Source organism: Lagenorhynchus albirostris, chromosome 11 (assembly GCF_949774975.1).
Source record: "Lagenorhynchus albirostris chromosome 11, mLagAlb1.1, whole genome shotgun sequence".
Lineage (NCBI taxonomy): Eukaryota > Metazoa > Chordata > Mammalia > Artiodactyla > Delphinidae > Lagenorhynchus > Lagenorhynchus albirostris.
The window spans coordinates 80,075,671-80,093,350 of record NC_083105.1 but is presented as its reverse complement, the minus strand read 5'-3'; the positions used below and the strand labels follow the sequence as shown (position 1 = coordinate 80,093,350).

At 37.4% G+C, this 17,680-nt stretch overlaps 1 protein-coding gene across 1 annotated transcript; it reads right to left on the bottom strand.

Moving 5' to 3' along the window:
* Window positions 1-5,231: 5,231 nt before the first annotated feature.
* On the bottom strand, window positions 5,232-12,629 carry LOC132528586 (chymotrypsinogen A-like). The gene is made up of 5 exons (XM_060164451.1): window positions 12,439-12,629; window positions 10,869-11,029; window positions 7,495-7,593; window positions 6,072-6,205; window positions 5,232-5,396 (listed from the first exon to the last, which is right to left on the bottom strand). The coding sequence occupies exons 1-5, from the start codon at window positions 12,627-12,629 to the stop codon at window positions 5,232-5,234; spliced, it is 750 nt and encodes a 249-aa protein (XP_060020434.1).
* Window positions 12,630-17,680: the final 5,051 nt, after the last annotated feature.

Here is a 17,680-nt window from a genome sequence, read left to right as displayed (position 1 = left end):
AGTGTTAACTAAGCAAAGTTAAACAGTGACATCAGGGAATGCAAGTGTCAGTGACAATTTGTGCTTTCTAGGCAAAGGGAACTGCCGAAAATGCAAGGGTATAATGCTCCGAATGAGTGTGGAACTCTAATTACCTGGAGAGAAGAATAGGTTCTATGCTGAGAAGCTAGTATTATTTAAAAGGTCTGTAAGTATACTTATACTGTGTAGTATTCAGTATACACAGAAGTATTATGTAAGTTATGGAGCAAAATCATAAACATCTGTAAAACCACCACCAACTTAACTAGAAAATTATTAATACCACTTGCGTGTGGTTCCTCCATCCTATCCCCACACCCCCCGCCCACTGCTCTGAATGGTGGGTTATTTTCCCTGGCATTTTTTTTCAACCATATATGAAGCCTAAGCAGTTTAATTTTGCCTGTTTCTGAGCTTTATAAGGTACCTACTCTTCTGAAATTTGCTTTTTAAGCTCAGCATTGCTTTTAAGATTCACCTAAAGAGCCTGTGGAATATCATATATTTTAACTGCTGTGTGAGTATACTATATAGATTTTGATTATCCATGCTTCTCCAGTGGACATTGGGAATTCCGGCTTTTGCTGATATTCACATTTCTATAAACTTTCCTGTACATGTTTAGTGGTCATGGTTGCATCACTTTCCTAGGACACTGTTCCCAAACCTGACTGCACATTAGCATCATGTAAGGAGTTTAAAAAATTACCCCTAGGACTTCCCTGGTGCCCTAGTGGTTAAGACTCAGCACTCCCAGTGCAGGGGCCCTGGGTTCGATCCTTGGTCAGGGAACTAGATCCCACGTGCCACGCAACTAAGACCTGGTACAGCCAAATAAATAAATAGTAAAAAAAAAAAAAAAAATTACCTCCCTCCATGCCCCAGATGTTTTCATTTAATTGCAGCCATGGTTGAAGACAATGCTCTAGGGCATTTACCTAGAGGTAGAATTGCTGACTCAGAAGACATTGGCATCTTCAGTTTTACCCATGTTATCTGAGTTGCACCCCGCCCCCAGCCGTGAGGAGAGTTCCCCTCCACTCCACATTCTCATTATCTGTTTATCTTGTCACACTATGCATTTTGCCAATTCAGAGAATGTAAGATGGCGCTATTTCTTGCTTTTGTATTCTGTTCTCTTGATCAGTTTATCTCTGCAGCAATACCACCCTGTCTTAATTACTCTGGCTTAATTGCCTCTGTTATAATTCCCCCACTTCATTTTGCCTCTTTAAGAGATTCTTAGTTATTTTGGCCCCAGCAGTTGTTTGTGTTACCACTATCTGACAATTTGGTTTAAATTTACTCTTATTTTATAAATATCTGTGGGGGATAGAAAAATGAAAGTGATCATGCTACTGATAATAAAGTTGAGACCAAGATGAAATCAGGTAAGTGCCCAAAGCTGTTAATCTTTGGTGAGAATTAGACACTTGTCAGGCTTAAGTTGTTGACTGTTAAATTGACAAAGAATATGCATGAAATATTGGAACTATATTGTTGAAAATTTTATGAAAAAGACAAGATGGAGGGGACTACCCTGGTGGTCCAGTGGTTAAAACTCCGTGCTCCCAAAGTAGGGGGCCCGGGTTCGATCCCTGGTCAGGGAACTAGATCCCACGTGCCACAACTAAGACCCAGCATAGCCAAATAAGTAAATAAATATTAAAAAAAAAAAAAAAGACAAGACGGAGGGTTAGAGAAAGTGAAGTAATGCAATTTATGGCTTAAGAATGAATAACAAAATGTTCCAACAATCCAAATGACAGGAGAGATTCAGAGTATGTGTAATTGTTAATAGGAAAAGAGCTTGATACAGATTTCTTTAACGTAAGATATTGGTGTATAAAACATTAAAACATAAAAATCAAATCAACTAATACTTGAGCTCTAAAACTCAGCTCAAACATTACTTCTCCTGCAAAACCTCCATCCATCCTTGCAGAAAGTGTTGGTTGTTCCCTCCTAGACTGGCAGCTCCCATGGCAAGTGGAATTGGAATTGGAATTACCTTTGTATATTGTTCTTCTCCACTAGAATGAGATGCTAAAGATAAGGGAAACTTCCTTTTTCAAGGTGCCCCTACTTGACACACAGTAGGTGCTCAACGAGGACATTTTTAAATACACACATGAGTGAAAACTTAGGTTATTAGGTCTCTAATTTTTTTTTAATTTGGCTATGTAACCCTTACAGACTATATCAATTTACAAAATTGATTGTAGTCTAATCCACATAGAGCTTGACCTTGAAATGAAAGAATAAAAAAGAGTTCTTGGGAAGAAGAAACAGTCAAAGTAAGAAATAAAGCTTATGTCCCTCCTGAGTTAAATTGGCTTTCAACTAGAGAAAGGGCAAGTAAAACAGTCTAACATAGTAAAATAGTCTAACACAGTTCTATTCAATAGGGAAAAGATTAAATACAGAACAATTTGAAAATTAACTGCCAACTGAAGCTGAAAACAGAGCACCAGTCTCTGACCCTCGTATGAAAGTCAGGCAGCTTCCTTAGGTAGTACATGGAATGCTAACCCTTCGTCCTTTGCTGACAGAGCCCTCAAGCATCACCACCAGATCACTGTCCCAGGAGGTCAGAGATTGTGCCAGGACCAAAATTAACCACCTTCAGATCATACTGTGAAGAAGAAAGCTTTAGACAGGCCTGACATTTTAATACAGCCCATCTTTAACCCCCCTTAATGTTATCTGATTGAAAAGATGAGAGAAATTCAATGAGACAAAGTAAAAATGGTACAAAACAAATTAACATAAGAATTAGAGAATCCTTATTGTAAATCTCATCTTTCAATTTACTGAGTCCCTATCAAAGAGTATAATTTAAATTAATTAAAGCAGTTTAGACCAATATTCATGTAAGAGGTTTTTAGTAAATACTGGGAAATTCAAAATATTTTCCCTTTATAGCATTTGCAAAAGAGAGGAGGGACAGAGAAAAAGAGAGTGGTAGGGACAGGGGGGTGAGAGAGAGGGAGATCAGAGAAAAAAAGGAAAAAAAGTATTTATTTTTTGCTAATTTCTTTATGAGTTGTTCTTTGATTAGGTTATATTGTGCTTACCTGAAAAGTTAAACTATCCTCCTTTTTTGAATGCTGTAATTTTGGAAACCAAATGATAAATTTTGGTGGAAAATAAGAAAAAATAGTTGCTTCAGACTTCTTATTCTGTATTATATATCTCTGTGATGGGCTTTGGCATTAAGTATCCAGGCTCAGGGGCCTTCTTTAGTTTTTGGCTAAGCCTAGAGAGATGAGGGTATTGGTCAGCTGAAGTTCAGATAAATGTTTTGTAAACAAGTGAAATATCCTAAGATTTTATCTAAAAATTTAAAAATCAAATGATAAGCCTGATAAATAATTTCTTAAATGTCAATTGCTCACTGAAATTGTGAAACTTACAGGGACCATTCCTGTAAACCTGCGCATAGGGCACTGTTCTATGTGAGTAAAATTAAGAATTATATGGAGTGAGGACTTCCCTGGTGGCACAGTGGTTAAGAATCCGCCTGCCAGCTCAATATCAAAAAAACAGCCCAATCCAAAAATGGGCAGAAGACCTACATAGACATTTCTCCAAAGAAGATATACAGATGCCCAACAAACACATGAAAGGATGCTCAACATCATTACTCAACAGAGAAATGCACATCAAAACTACAATGAGATATCATCTCACACCAGTCAGAATGCCCGTCATCAAAAAATCTACAAACAATAAATGTTAGAGAGGGTGTGGAGAAAAGGGAACCCTCTTGTACTGTTGGTGGGAATGTAAATTGATACAGCCACTATGGAGAACAGTATGGAGGTTCCTTAAAAAACTAAAAATAGAACTACCATACGACCCAGCAATCCCACTACTGGGCATATACCCTGAGAAAACCATAAATCAAAAAGAGTCATGTACCAAAATGTTCATTGCAGCTCTATTTACAATAGCCCGGAGATGGAAGCAACCTAAGTGTCCATCGACAGATGAATGAATAAAGAAGATGTGGCACATATATACAATGGAATATTACTCAGCCATAAAAATAAACGAAATTGAGTTATTTGTAGTGAGGTGGATGGACCTAGAGTCTGTCAGAGTGAAAGAAGTCAGAAAGAAAAACAAATACTGTATGCTAACACATATATATGGAATCTAAAAAAAAAAAAAAGTCAGAAAAACCTAGGGGCAGGACAGGAATAAAGACGCAGACCTACTAGAGAATGGACTTGAGGACATGGGGAGGGGGAAGGGTAAGCTGGGACAAAGTGAGAGATTGGCATGGACATATATACACTACCAAATGTAAAACCGATAGCTAGTGGGAAGCAGCCGCATAGCACAGGGAGATCCACTCAGTGCTTTGTGACCACCTAGAGGGGTGGGATAGGGAGGGTGGGAGGGAGGGAGATGCAAGAGGGAAGAGATATGGGGATATATGTATATGTATAGCTGATTCGCTTTGTTATAAAGCAGAAACTAACACACCATTGTAAAGCAATTATATTCCAATAAAAATGTTAAAAAAAAAAAAAAAGAATCTGCCTGGCAATGCAGGGGACATCAGTTCGAGTCCTGGTCCAGGAAGATCCCACATGCTGCGGAGCAATTAAGCCCGTGTGCCACAGCTACTGAGCCACGTGCCACAACTACTGAAGCCTGTGTGCCTAGAGCCTGTGCTCCTCAACAAGAGAAGCCCGTGCACCACAACGAAGAGTGGCCCCTGCTCGGTGCAACTAGAGAAAGCCCACGCACAGCAACAAAGACCCAGTGCAGCCAAAAATAAGTAAATAAAATAAAAATTTTTTAAAAGCTTAAAAGAAAAGAATCTTTAAAATAAAAAAAAGAATTATATGGAGTGAATAACATCTCCATATCTTCCAATGTTAACCAAATTAAAAAAATAGTAAAAGTATATATGATGGTACTCAAATTTGACATACAGTACATGGTACACTAGACCTGAAATTAATGACATTTAAGATTGTAAGTTCCCAGGAGGCATGAACCAACATTAGCTTTCTGTGACCAATGTTTAATATTGAATGTATGTACACACCAAATCCAAGCTCCTCAATGACAAGGGTTGGGGGAAGTGACATTGAGTTTTTTAGCAATGACAAGAGACGTATTTTTCAGGTAGGCGGTCATGTATTTCCTTTCCCACTTAGGAACACAATTCCACCATGCTGCTCTTCCAGTGATCATGCTTCTCCTCCAGTGACAGATGTGATCCAGTCTCTATAAGCAGAAATTCTGGTGAAGACCGTTGGTGCGTCAGGATGGCAATTACTGCTGCCCCAGCTCACAATACCGATGAGCTTGTACTGCCCATCCTGGGCACACTGCAGTGGTCCTCCAGAATCTCCCTGCAACCAGCAAAAAGAGAAGTTCATTCTCCTGGCTGCACGATTCATGGCTGACACTAACCCCCAACTGCAGGGGATGATCCGACAGTGTGTAAGTCACTCTCATCTCTGATTTCTGCTCATAACAGCATAGGGAACTACAACCACTGAGGTAGTTGGCTGATGTTACAGATCTCTGAATCAAATCAAAATCTACATTTTCAAGGCAAGGCTGAAAGAAACATTTAGCATAAATTTATTTTATGCTGACAATAGACTGTGCCATGCAGAAAGTTTCAAGCATCTAATATAAATGACTAAATGATGGTTTTGAGTTACGTGAAAGCATCTTTATATTTTCAGTGCTACTGGAAGTAGGTAGTTTGAGCTACCTAATACAGCTATGAAGTTGAACCACAAGAAATCATCATTTTTTTGTGGATCAAAAACAGTTTAAAGTTATCAGTTTCACGTAGTTCAACCTAGCAATTGAACAAGTAATTCCTTTTGAGAATAGAATCCACAAAAATATCAAATTGGCAATCACAGTACATCAATTTAGCAATGTACTTAACTCCTCTCACTTTTCATTTTAAAACTACCATACATTTATACCTTTTTATGGTCAGCAAACACCCATTCATGAGACACACTGAGAAGAAAACTCCTGCCCTCATCAATGCAGGCCTTCATTACCATACAGGACGATGATCCTGCAGCCCCTCCGCATATATTGGTATTTTTAATATCCAGTCCCCAGTAGCTTCGACAAGATGTACTACTAATCAGTGGTACCTTTGCCTGCTGCACAGTTTTAGGAAATTCATCTTCTAGTAGAAAAGGAATAAAAACACATAGGCAAATGATATTAAAGGATAAAACAAAAATAGCCTTATATATACACAGGCTCCGAGGGTTAAATCCCACCCATTCTCCCCTCTCAGCACTATAGTGATGCTGTTAGGTGACTTCTAAAAAACTAATCACTCCACAGTGGCTTATACAACAGAAACAATGAAAAACATTTTATGTGGGTTCTTTTGTCTTTAGTATAGTCCTCAGAAGATATAAAAACATCACTTTATGCAAAAAAGACAAAGTTTACACCCAAATCAGTTGTTGATAAAGCAAACAATATACATTTTTTACATATTAAGTCTATACTTTAATTCATTGGTTTCACGACATTCTCATTCTTTTGATTTGACTTCTGCTGAGCAGACATTCTGGTTAAGTGCTGACACTGACTGGAAGCTGACAACTGAAATTGCATTCTAAATAACTAGTTTATTGGATATTTGTAGGTAGTTAATTCATTTGCAGAATAGGGTGTATATGAGACCAGAGTCATGGGTTTGATCTTTATATGGACTAGAATATCTGCACATAATCTTTCTACCCACTTACCTTTTTTTTTAATTGAAGTATAGTTGAGTGATTCAGTTATTACATATGTATATTTTTTCATATTCTTTTCCATTATGGTTTATTACAGGATATTGAATATAGTTCCCTGTGCTACACAACAGGACCTTGTTGTCTATCCATTCTACATATAATAGTTTGCATCTGCTAATCCCAACTCCCACTCCAACCCTCCCCTGCCCCCCCCCTTTGGCAACCACAAGTCTGTTCTCTCTGTCTGTGAGTCTGTTTCTGTTTCATAAATAAGTTCATTTGTGTCATATTTTAGAGTCCACATATAAGTGATATCATATCTACCCATTTACCTTTTATACCAGCCTATCATTTCAGAAAAATGCCTCACAGCTTTAAGAATAGGCTCATATATCTTCAAGTATGGGTTTTCACAATAGAAATATCTACACTGTTGTGAAAACAATTATGTGTGTGAGTGTGTGCATACACAAATATTTATTAGGTAATAACATCACTAGACATTTACCAACACAGTTTTTAAAAGTATCAGTGAACTTGCATTAATGAATATGATGGCCTAAAACCCAACCAGTCACCTTTAGGTCCATTATGAAAAAATTTTTCCACTATCATTCCTATTAAAAATACAGAAAAATTGAAAATGAGTAAACAGTATACTCAGACTTCACATATATTTGTTTGGATTCTAATCTTAGAAGAGGTAATAAAATATACTCACGATGAGGTTCAGTTATTCCCCATCCAGCAGTCATACATTTGGAAAGTAAATTTATTTTATCATCTTTCCCTGGCAAACAGATTGGAGATACAAACTTTCCTAATTAAAAGGATGAGAAAGAAAAACGCAAATATCAGTTAGTCCGTAAGATTCATATTAACATTGTCTATACTGTTTGCTCTTCAGTGATGGCTCTAAAAATACCTACTTTGACCTAACAGTACCCTTTCTAACCCTGTAATTTAATAAGTCTTCCAGAAGATTCCACCTATTATTTACTCAGAGGGGATCATCCCAATATACATGTTACCACTTTGCTCCAGGTATTTCCATATCCTCCTAGGAAAACAGAAACACATGCCCTACACTGAAATGTGGGGCTTCTCATCCATAACCATTTTTTAAAGTGCGTCTGTCTTTTTGCCTGTGTGCCTTCAGGACATCACCTTGTTGAATTTGAGATGAGAGTGGAGAAGAATATAATTGTCTTCGTTTTAAGATTTTTATTATTTATTTATTTTTGGCTGTGTCGGGTCTTAGTTGCGGCACGTGGGCTCTTTGTTGTGGCGTGCGGGCTTCTCTCTAGTTGTGGCATGTGGGTTTTCTCGGGTTCCAGGGCACATGGGCTCTGTCGTTTGTGGCACGCAGGCTCTCTAGTGGAGGCGCGCAGGCTCAGTAGTTGTGGCACACGGGCTTAGTTGCCCCGTGGCATGTGGGATCTTAGTTTCCGGACCAGGGGTTGAACCCGCATCCCCTGCATTGTAAGGTGGATTCTTTACCACTGGACCACCAGGGAAGTCCCTATAATTGTCTTCTTTTTTCAACTACGTTATATGAAGAACAGGGAAAAACACGTAGCAATTTAACTGTTAAAGTATTCTTACAGCTAAAAAGTATTTTTATATCTAATTCTATCTTCACAGGTTATTGTAAAATATATTGATACATTATACATTTAAACATTTACATTTTTTCTTATCACCAAAATCTGTGTATATATAAATATTATGGGTTTGTGTGTCTGTGTGTATATATGACACACACACACACACACTGAATGCAGTGCTCTTGTGTTTGTTTTCCCTTTTTCCCAGGCAATTTAACTTCATTTTCATCCAGATTTTTACATACTTAAATGCGTCAGCATATCTACTGTCATAGGCCGTTTATATCAATGATATGTTCTTTATTTTTACTGCTATCTCTTAATAAAATTACATAAAACTGTTTGTAACGTGTCTATTCTTTTCCTACTCATCTCTCTACGCGTGTGCCAAATCTTATGTTATTCTGCCTTCACAGATAATCATTGCTCTATTGTATCTTCTCCCAAATTTCCTTGAGCTAAATAACATTTTCCTACTAACAACATATTTTTTTAATCAGCCATTTTTCTTATTCTGATATTCTTCATTTACTAGATTATGATCATGCCATTTACATGGCATCATTATTACATCATTCTTTTTAATAGCATATAGTATTCAGGTAATGAATGTACCTCGATTTATTAAATCCCATTGGAAAACATTTAGACTTTTAATTTTTTCCCTTATAAGCTGCATCAAGTTTCTGAGATCATGCATCTGTGCATTTGTGCCAGTATTCCTGGACGATTGAGTTGCTGGAGCACAAGGCACACACTTTAAAAACTGACAGATATTGCCAGATTGCATCATTTGGCAGGATGGAGGGGGGGGATGTATTGACTTGTACTCCACATCCAGCTGTGTTTATAACTTAGAAATACATCAAGAGTCTTGAAAACAGTTATGCCCTAAATCCAGCATTTCTGCTTCCGAGAAATTTATCGTAAGGCAATCATAGACCTGGAAAAATGTATACATAAGGATAGTCAATCCAGCATTATTTAAATAAAAAAAAAGGAAACAACCTTTACACAAATGTTCGTGGGAGCTTTATTTGTAATATCTAAAAGCTAGAAACCACCCAGATATTCTTCAACAAATGAATGGTTAAACGTTACGAGTGGTTAAACATTCATACTGTGAACACTACTCAGCTATTAAAAGGAATGCACTACTGATACCTGCAACCACATAAATGAAGCTCCAGGATGTTATGCCCAGGAAAAAAGTCAATCACAAAAGGTTACATATTATATAATTCCATTTATGTAACACTCTTGAATTGACAAAATTATAAAAACAGAACAGATTTGTGGTTGACGGAAGTCTGGGTGGGGAGGGTGGAGTGGGGAGGAAGGAAATGGGTGTGGCTATAAAGGGGCAACAGTATCGATCCTTACTGTGACAAAAATGTTCTGTATCTCAACTATATCAATGTCAAATCCTGCAAGATGTTACTATTCGTGAAAACCAGGTTAAAAAGTACTTTGGTTTCTCTGTACCATTCCCTATAACTGCATGTGAATCTACAGTTATCTCAGCATTGAAAGTTTAACTAAAAATAAATTTAAGAAGCAGGATAAAGAGAAAAAATACTGATGTCAGAGCTCCAATCCTGAGATTGTAATTAATTGTTCCAAAATGTATCTGGGCTGATAGTTTTGTTTGTTTTGTTTTTAAAGCAACTCAGAGGATGATAATGCGTAGTCAAGGTTAAGAAGCACTGTTCTAAATGCTCTCACTGACTCAGTTTTAAAAGCATGAAAAGCAAATGGTAGATTGAACCATGATTGGGGGTTTGTAGGATGAATGCACCGAAAAGACATACAAGGGGAGGTCTATAGGCAGAAACAGAGGAGAGAACTGGAGCAAAGGAAGAAAACTGTCCCAGAACCCTGTGATGTCATGGAAAGGCTTGGGTGTGAAAGTGAGAACTATCCACAGATCTTAGTTACATTCCCCCCAATACACCTTTCCACTGAATGCTCACCTGTGCTAAGTAGGTAGGTGGGTTACTGCCATTCCCTTTCTACAAACAATAAAGCTAAGGTCACAGAAGTTACATAACATGCCCAAGATCACATGGCTACTTCCTGACAGAGCCAGGATTAACAATGCCTCAGTTTCACTTAGCTTTGGCTTAAGTAAACATTTTTTTTAAAAACCAAGATTTTACTAAGTTATGAAGGCACAGAAAATTAAACATCTGGTGGTTCAAACTGATGTTCTAAGTATTTGGGATAACCTCATAGAACATAAAGAGTCTCAGGAGAATATATAGGACAAAGTTAAAAACATACTTCTCTGAAATCTTCTCTAGACCTCTGTCAATTAAATACACATAACAGTAAAATGTTTATGCAGATACTTCAGCTTTTAGAGAAAGTATCTTAGAATGTAAGAAAATTTTAAAATAATTATTTAACTTCAAAAGTACATACAGCACTTCTAAGCAAGATGGAAGATAAAAGTTTCAAAATATGGAAAAGAGTTATCCATACTGACCTAGTTCAACAGGGTTTTCCAGATGCAGCAAGCATATATCATCATTGGGAGGAAATTGTGTGAAGCTGGGGTGAGTATATACAGCTTTCACTGGTATCAAATCTCTGTCTCGTGTGTTCCACAAGTAACTTCTTCCTATTACCAGGTTGTCTGTGACAGTACTTGTCATAAGAAAAGAGAGTGAGGAAATAGATACCACTTTTAATGAGGCCATCACTTTTCAGAATTACTAAGAATGTATTCTTTAACATTTTTTTTGCTTCTATACTCCAGTTATATTATTGCCAAAATCTAGTCCCCAAAACTTTCTTTAAAATTTTTAATCTACATTAATATCCTTATTATCCTGAATTCTTAGAAAATGGGAGTTTCTGATTAATTCAATCCTTGATAAAATGTTTAAAGCATCTACTTTCTTGCCTTCATAACATCAAATAAAATGATTTAGTACAATATATTTTTGACAATTAAGATTCATGATGCCTCAAGATAATGATTTTATGTATTATAATCATTATGCATTATATGATGTACTTATGTGATGGTCACTGAAACTATCCTGAAAGTTATAGTGACTCTACTCCCTAATACGATGTTTCTCAAAGAAATGTCTAGGGACCACATGCATTAAATCTGGCATGTGTATTAAGAATGCAGAATCCCAGACATAACTCAGCAAATCAAATTTCAGGATTAATATTCTAAGATTCTGTTTATAGCAAACTCCCCAGGTAAGTTTAAGCACATGAAAGTCTGAAAACTGCCCTAATAAGGATGCCTTCTTGTGATTTAGCTATATCAAAAGTAAGACTTGGGGAATACTAAAGAAATTGAGGTTTTGGTTCATTGAAGCTTCCTGCTCACCATGTTATTTGAGCAGATGCTTTCATTATAAAGCCAATTTTAGAGACCCTGAAAATGTCATATCTACTCATTCAGCTATGGGACATTGTATGACAGTGTCAACTGTCTCACTACTTCTGGGAGATAATATTAAAAACGTCAAGCTAAGACTCCTTTGAGGAAGGAGTTTTCAGATATTTCCATATTACATTGAGACCAAGATTCAGATAAAGTCAAAGAAAAAAAAAAAGTTCCTTTAAAGGACATTCTTTAAAATTCTTTGAAACTTTACATATTTATTTCAGGGCTGGGTTTGATCATCAGACAGTCCATAGAGGAGAGCAAGGAGGAAAGGAAGCCACATTTGAGCAGCCCCTCGGCTCTGGGCACCATGCTGAGAGACTGATGCAAAAATGTTGAGACATCATTACCTTCATTTTTATGGATAGGCGGGTGTTGTTAGTTACTTATTAATTAAATTATACCTAGAGGCAGGAAGCTGCTTTTAAAATTAAAAGCTATTAGTAGTAAGTGTATTAGTGAAGCACAGAAAATTTCATAAACCTAACACGTTCATTCATTTGCAAGATGGGGACTGTATCAGTGGGAGCTGATGCTTAATGTTTCTTGTGACATGGGGAGAACAGAAGGAGTGCACCCGCTGTGGACCCTCAAATAGCTCTGCACCGCCCTGCTGTCCCCAACCCTGCACCACTTGGGCACACACCTGAAGTTGCAGTGTGCCGCTGTCAGGACCCACTGTCTCCCAATCAGAGCACCTCCACAGTAATGCTGTCCTTGGTGCTGCAGACTGACCAGCCAGGGCCACGACATCGCAGGGGCGGCACGGCCACCAACCACCCTGGGCTTCCCAAGCTTGGCTGGCAACACGTTTGTATTCCTCTCAGATCCTTCCATGAGAAATGGGTCAACAACAGGAATTCCACATTTGTCTTGGGCTGGCTGTCTTCTGGTATTGTTTTCTACTGTTAGCCCTTAGAAAAGTAACAACAAAACATCAGATAGCAATACTTGTGAAAGTCTATTAAAATCTCAGAATGGAGGCATTTACTTCTTTTGTAGGTTCAAAACTAGGATTCTTTGCAAGAGATGAGACTCATCTTTTCTTCCATTGCTTTTAAATGAGTAAAAATCAATAGTTAACTAAAGCATTAATATATACGTCTTTAGACGAATCAGAACACAAATCAATTTTTAAAAAAGTATTGCACTTAATCATGAAATTACTGGAAATTGTTCTTTCTGTGGCATTGTTTGTGTTATCCCAGTATAACATATCTAGACACATCAAAATACTTCAAAATAAAATGTTTATATAAAGGAAAAGCATAGGGGAAATTTCTACCAATGTGTTTACTCCATTCTCAGATTTATAAAGAAATTTACCAGGGAATAACAAGAGACTTAAATATAAAGAAAATTAAGCCTCTCCATAGCCATATAATTTCAGAATGATAAGATATAATCACTTGTGAATTCTTTACTTGAGATTTTTTTTTTACACTAGAAATCTATTTAAAACAAAAAGTTTCTAGCATAGTGGATTTGTGTTTATTCAATCCTTATGTCAAAACTCATTTCTAATTTCTTTTCAGATATGTATAACACATGGATTCCCTCTTCCTTTTACATACATATGCCTAAAAAATATGCAGACTCTTCAGAATTAAGATTATCCTAGATTTTAGGGAGAAAAAACCCACAAAAGGTATTTACTCAAACATGTTTTTAGTGCATTAAGGTTTACTGCATTACTGCATGTTTTTTATTGCATTTGTAATCCACATTATATGTAGTAACTCAGACTTTTGGGCTGTTTGTACACATGTATAACAGCAATATTTTATTAGTATTCAACTTACTTTAAAATACTTAAAAAAATGAGGCTAAATATTTTTACTGAGAATAAAGGGTCAGTTTAGAGATATAGTGATGAAAGACAAAAGCAATGGACACAGAAGAAGGGTCAATTGGGCGAGCATCCCTTTAACAATTAAAAATCACACCTATAGGGTGATGTGGTTCAGTAGTCTACAGCTCAAATCCAGGACTCTTAGGAGAGCCCATTCATTCCACTATCCTAGGAAAGATAGAGCGACATCAAAAAGAACTTTGCATTCACACGGATTAAATTCTTCCTGCAATTATACTCCAATCAAGAAAATCTCCTAATAATAGATTCATTAGGTTTCTTAGTCTTAAGCACAACTAATGGAATTCTAGCTTAAAATTAGATAGGATAAGTAGATAAAAATCAGCACATTTGTTTCTATTTTATGCAGAGAAGTTAGTATAGGTTCAGCTAAAATATTCCTTTTGAGGGCTCTTCATGGGGGTGGGGAGGCAGTTACTTAATAAAAAATATGTTAACAGAGACATGGAAACACACTGAACTCTACCCTTGTTTCAGCCTGAATGGCCCCAGTGGATCTTTTAAATAGCAACTGACTGACTTTTATGTTTATCATTATTTCTTAAATAAAAATAACATACACACATATAGACACATACTCACCCCAATTAACCTTATTACCTCACATGATCTACCTGAATCACCAAATTCTCATGCCTTAAGGAATGGTTGGAAATGAAGTTATCCTATTTTTAGTATTAGAGCAAGGTGACCGACTACCAGTGACTCCTAAATCAGTGGGCCCCAGGTTCTACTTTAAGGCATATATGGTACCTGCTTTAATAAATGTTTTAAAACAATTTCTTACCATTAATAGGCAGTTGGATCCCAATACTGCTTTTCTGTGATTGCTTCTGAGTCATATCTTCCAAAGTAAGTTTAAAACCTCTTTCTCCCACAGATTCATCAGTCTTAAAATTCACAGTTAGGTAAGCACCACTGGATATCAAGACAAATTCTTTCTTGGAGCCACATAAATGAGCTGCAATGCGAGATATACTCGATAATTAAAATACTTTTCCTGTGTAGTTACATAGGTAAAGGAGGGAGAAGAGAGAGAGGGGACATTAAATTCCAAACAAATCTTGACAAAGGAATGATTATCAATAATGTAAGAGCAAGATTTGTGGGATGAAATTCATGATTTGATTGAAACGATAAAAGGGTATAGATTTTAAAAGATAAAGGGAAAAGACTGGGCTAGCAATTGCTTTGGAAATGATATATAATTATATGGCAATCTTTGGTCATAAGGATAGGTAGAGGCATTTCGATGAAGACAAATGGACAGAGAAATAGAAGTAATGGAACAGCACGATGGACCAAAAGTTTGCATACTCCCAAAGTTCATATGTAGAAACCCTAATCCCCAATGTGATGGTAGTAGGTGAGGCCTTTGAGACGTGATTTGATTATGAGGGTGGAGCCTTATAAACCCTTATAAAAGAGACCCCAGAGAGCTCTCAAACCACCCCCCCCCCAGCTTTTTTTTTGCCATGTGAGGATATAGCAAGAAGATGGCTATGAACCAGGAAGCAAGCCCTCACCAGACACCAAATCTTGGACTTCTAGTCTTCAGAACTGTGAGAAATAAATGTTTGTTATTTAAGCTACCCAAACTATGGCATTTTTGTTATAGTAGCCAAAACTGACTAAGACACACAGGCTGCCTAAATACAGACTAATGATGATCCTTTCCTAATTCAGAAACACAAAAGTTGTCACAAAGACGGTCCTGATAGTGAGAGGCCATTTGCTGTAATTTATCTGTACAGGCTGTAACTTAAATTATCTCAAGATAAAACAATGATACACTACTGATTTCTCTTAAAGATAATGTTATCTAAGACATCTGAGAAAGATGGGGAATAGGGCAATAGTTAATCTCTACATCATTCTTAATGCTCAGAGAATCTGGTGAATTGGATGTGATGGGGAACTTTTGGGATGCACCATGTCAAGTAAAGGCATTCTGCATAGAGTCAGCTAACACTCTGGAAGTTTTAAAATAATGGAAATGGGAAAATGTTACTCTGTTTTTCAGAAAGGAGATTGGGAGTTGGCAGAGGGGGATGCGTAGGAGACAGAGAAAAACAAGGAGGCTAGAGGATTTCCAAAGTATTGTATCAGTGAAGTAGTGTAGCTTAGTCCTTACAGGCTCAGATTCTATATCCAAACTACTGGTTTGGGCTAGTTCTGCCATTTATTAGCTATATAGCCCTAGGCAAGTTATTTAACCTATCTCTCTGCCTCAATTTTCTCATCTGTATAATGGAGATTAAAAAAATACTCACATGGAATTATATGAAGTTATATTTATGAAGCATTATAAGTGTTTGTTAAATAAAAATAAACCTCAGCAAAATTTTACAGCAAATTATTAGACAGATGGGTTTTGAACACTTGAAGAAGGAATCAGTGGTCACGAGCAACCAGCATGTGTTCCTTTACATGCCATATTAAATTAACCTAATTTAATTTTTGGAAAGAGTTAATTAGATGGTGGCTAGGGAGAATGAGATAAACTTAATGAATCTTGATTTCAGTGAAGCACTTAATAGAGTACTTTATGATGTCCCTGTGAACAGATATAAAATGTAAGTGGATAATTATATGACTAGGAAGTTTCACAGCTGATTAAATAACCATACAATGTTAACCTGAAGGGAAGGTCTTAATGGTATGAAAATGGTTCTATCCTTGGTTTTGCGAAGTACAGTATTTCTATTAATGGCTTAGATAGAAATGCAGATAACACATTTACAAAATGTGTAGGTTTAAGATGGGTGGCTGAATGAGAAGTAAGGAACTAGGTTAAATATAGAATCTTAGTGATAATTTAGTTCAATCTTTCATATAACGTCGAGTTCCTTCTTTTTTAAATTTTTTTAAAATTTATTTATTTTTGGCTGCGTTGGGTCTTCGTTGCTGTGTGCAGGCTTTCTCTAGTTGCGGTGAGCGGGCTTCTCATTGCAATGGCTTCTCTTGTTGTGGAGCACAGGCTCTAGGCACGTGGGCTTCAGTAGTTGTGGCATACGGGCTTCAGTAGTTGTGGCTCGCAGGCTCTAGAGCGCAGGCTCAGTAGTTGTGGCACACAAGCTTAGTTGCTCTGTGGCATGTAGTATCTGCCCCGGACCAGGGATTGAACCCATGTCCCCTGCATTGGCAGGCGGATTCTTAACCACTGTGCCACCAGGGAAGCCCCTAACACGGAGTTCCTTCTAAAATACCCTTGGACATGTGAAACCTGGATTTGAAGATATTACATGGAACTTATGAGCATTTTCTCTTTTTGAACAGTTCTAATTGCTTGACAGTTCTTGCTCATGTTGAATCAAAAGGCATCAGTATGGGCTTCCCTGGTGGCGCAGTGGTTGAGAGTCCGCCTGCCGATGCAGGGGACACGGGTTGCTGCCCCGGTCCGGGAGGATCCCACATGCCGCGGAGCGGCTGGGCCCACGAGCCATGGCTGCTGAGCCTGCGCATCCGGAGCCTGTGCTCCGCAACGGGAGAGGCCACAACAGTGAGAGGCCCACGTACTGCAAACAAAAAAAAAAGGCATCAGTGTAATGATGGCCACATGGTTAGTGGACTGGCCAAGGATATAAGTGTTTGAATCAGAGTGCTTGGGCTTTAATCCAACTTTCTCTACTTACTAGTTATGTCATTGGAGGCAAGTTACTCAATATATTTGTGTTTCCTTATATTTAAAATGAGGATAATGTAACCTACCTCCATATGACTATTAAGATTAAGAGTTATAAGTTCTTAAGACTATGCCTGAATAATGGTAAACATTCAATAACTATTAGATATTACTAGGCAGAACAAGTTTCATACCTGGCCTGAGAGTCTCTATGAGAATTCCATAAATATTTGAAGGGGAGAAATTATGATCCTTCTCTCTTCTCCAAGATAAACATGCCCAGGTGTCCACACCCTTCAGCATCCTGGCCATTGTGTTCTGTGTTCCAGTTTGTTAATTTTCCTTAAAATTGTTGCTTGACCAAGGATGATATTTAATAGCCAGTGTGGC

Bases quoted from the DNA above. Each gene is read 5' to 3' on its own strand.
- LOC132528586 (XM_060164451.1), bottom strand. From the start codon at position 12,629: ATGGAAGGATCTGAGAGGAATACAAACGTGTTGCCAGCCAAGCTTGGG. The intron at 11,030-12,438 runs GTGTGTGCCCAA...TCTTATGACAAG, and splicing joins GCGGCACACTGCAACTTCAG to TACTGTCACAGACAACCTGG. The intron at 6,206-7,494 runs GTGAGTATATTT...CTTTTCTACTAG, and splicing joins GGGAATAACTGAACCTCATC to AAGATGAATTTCCTAAAACT.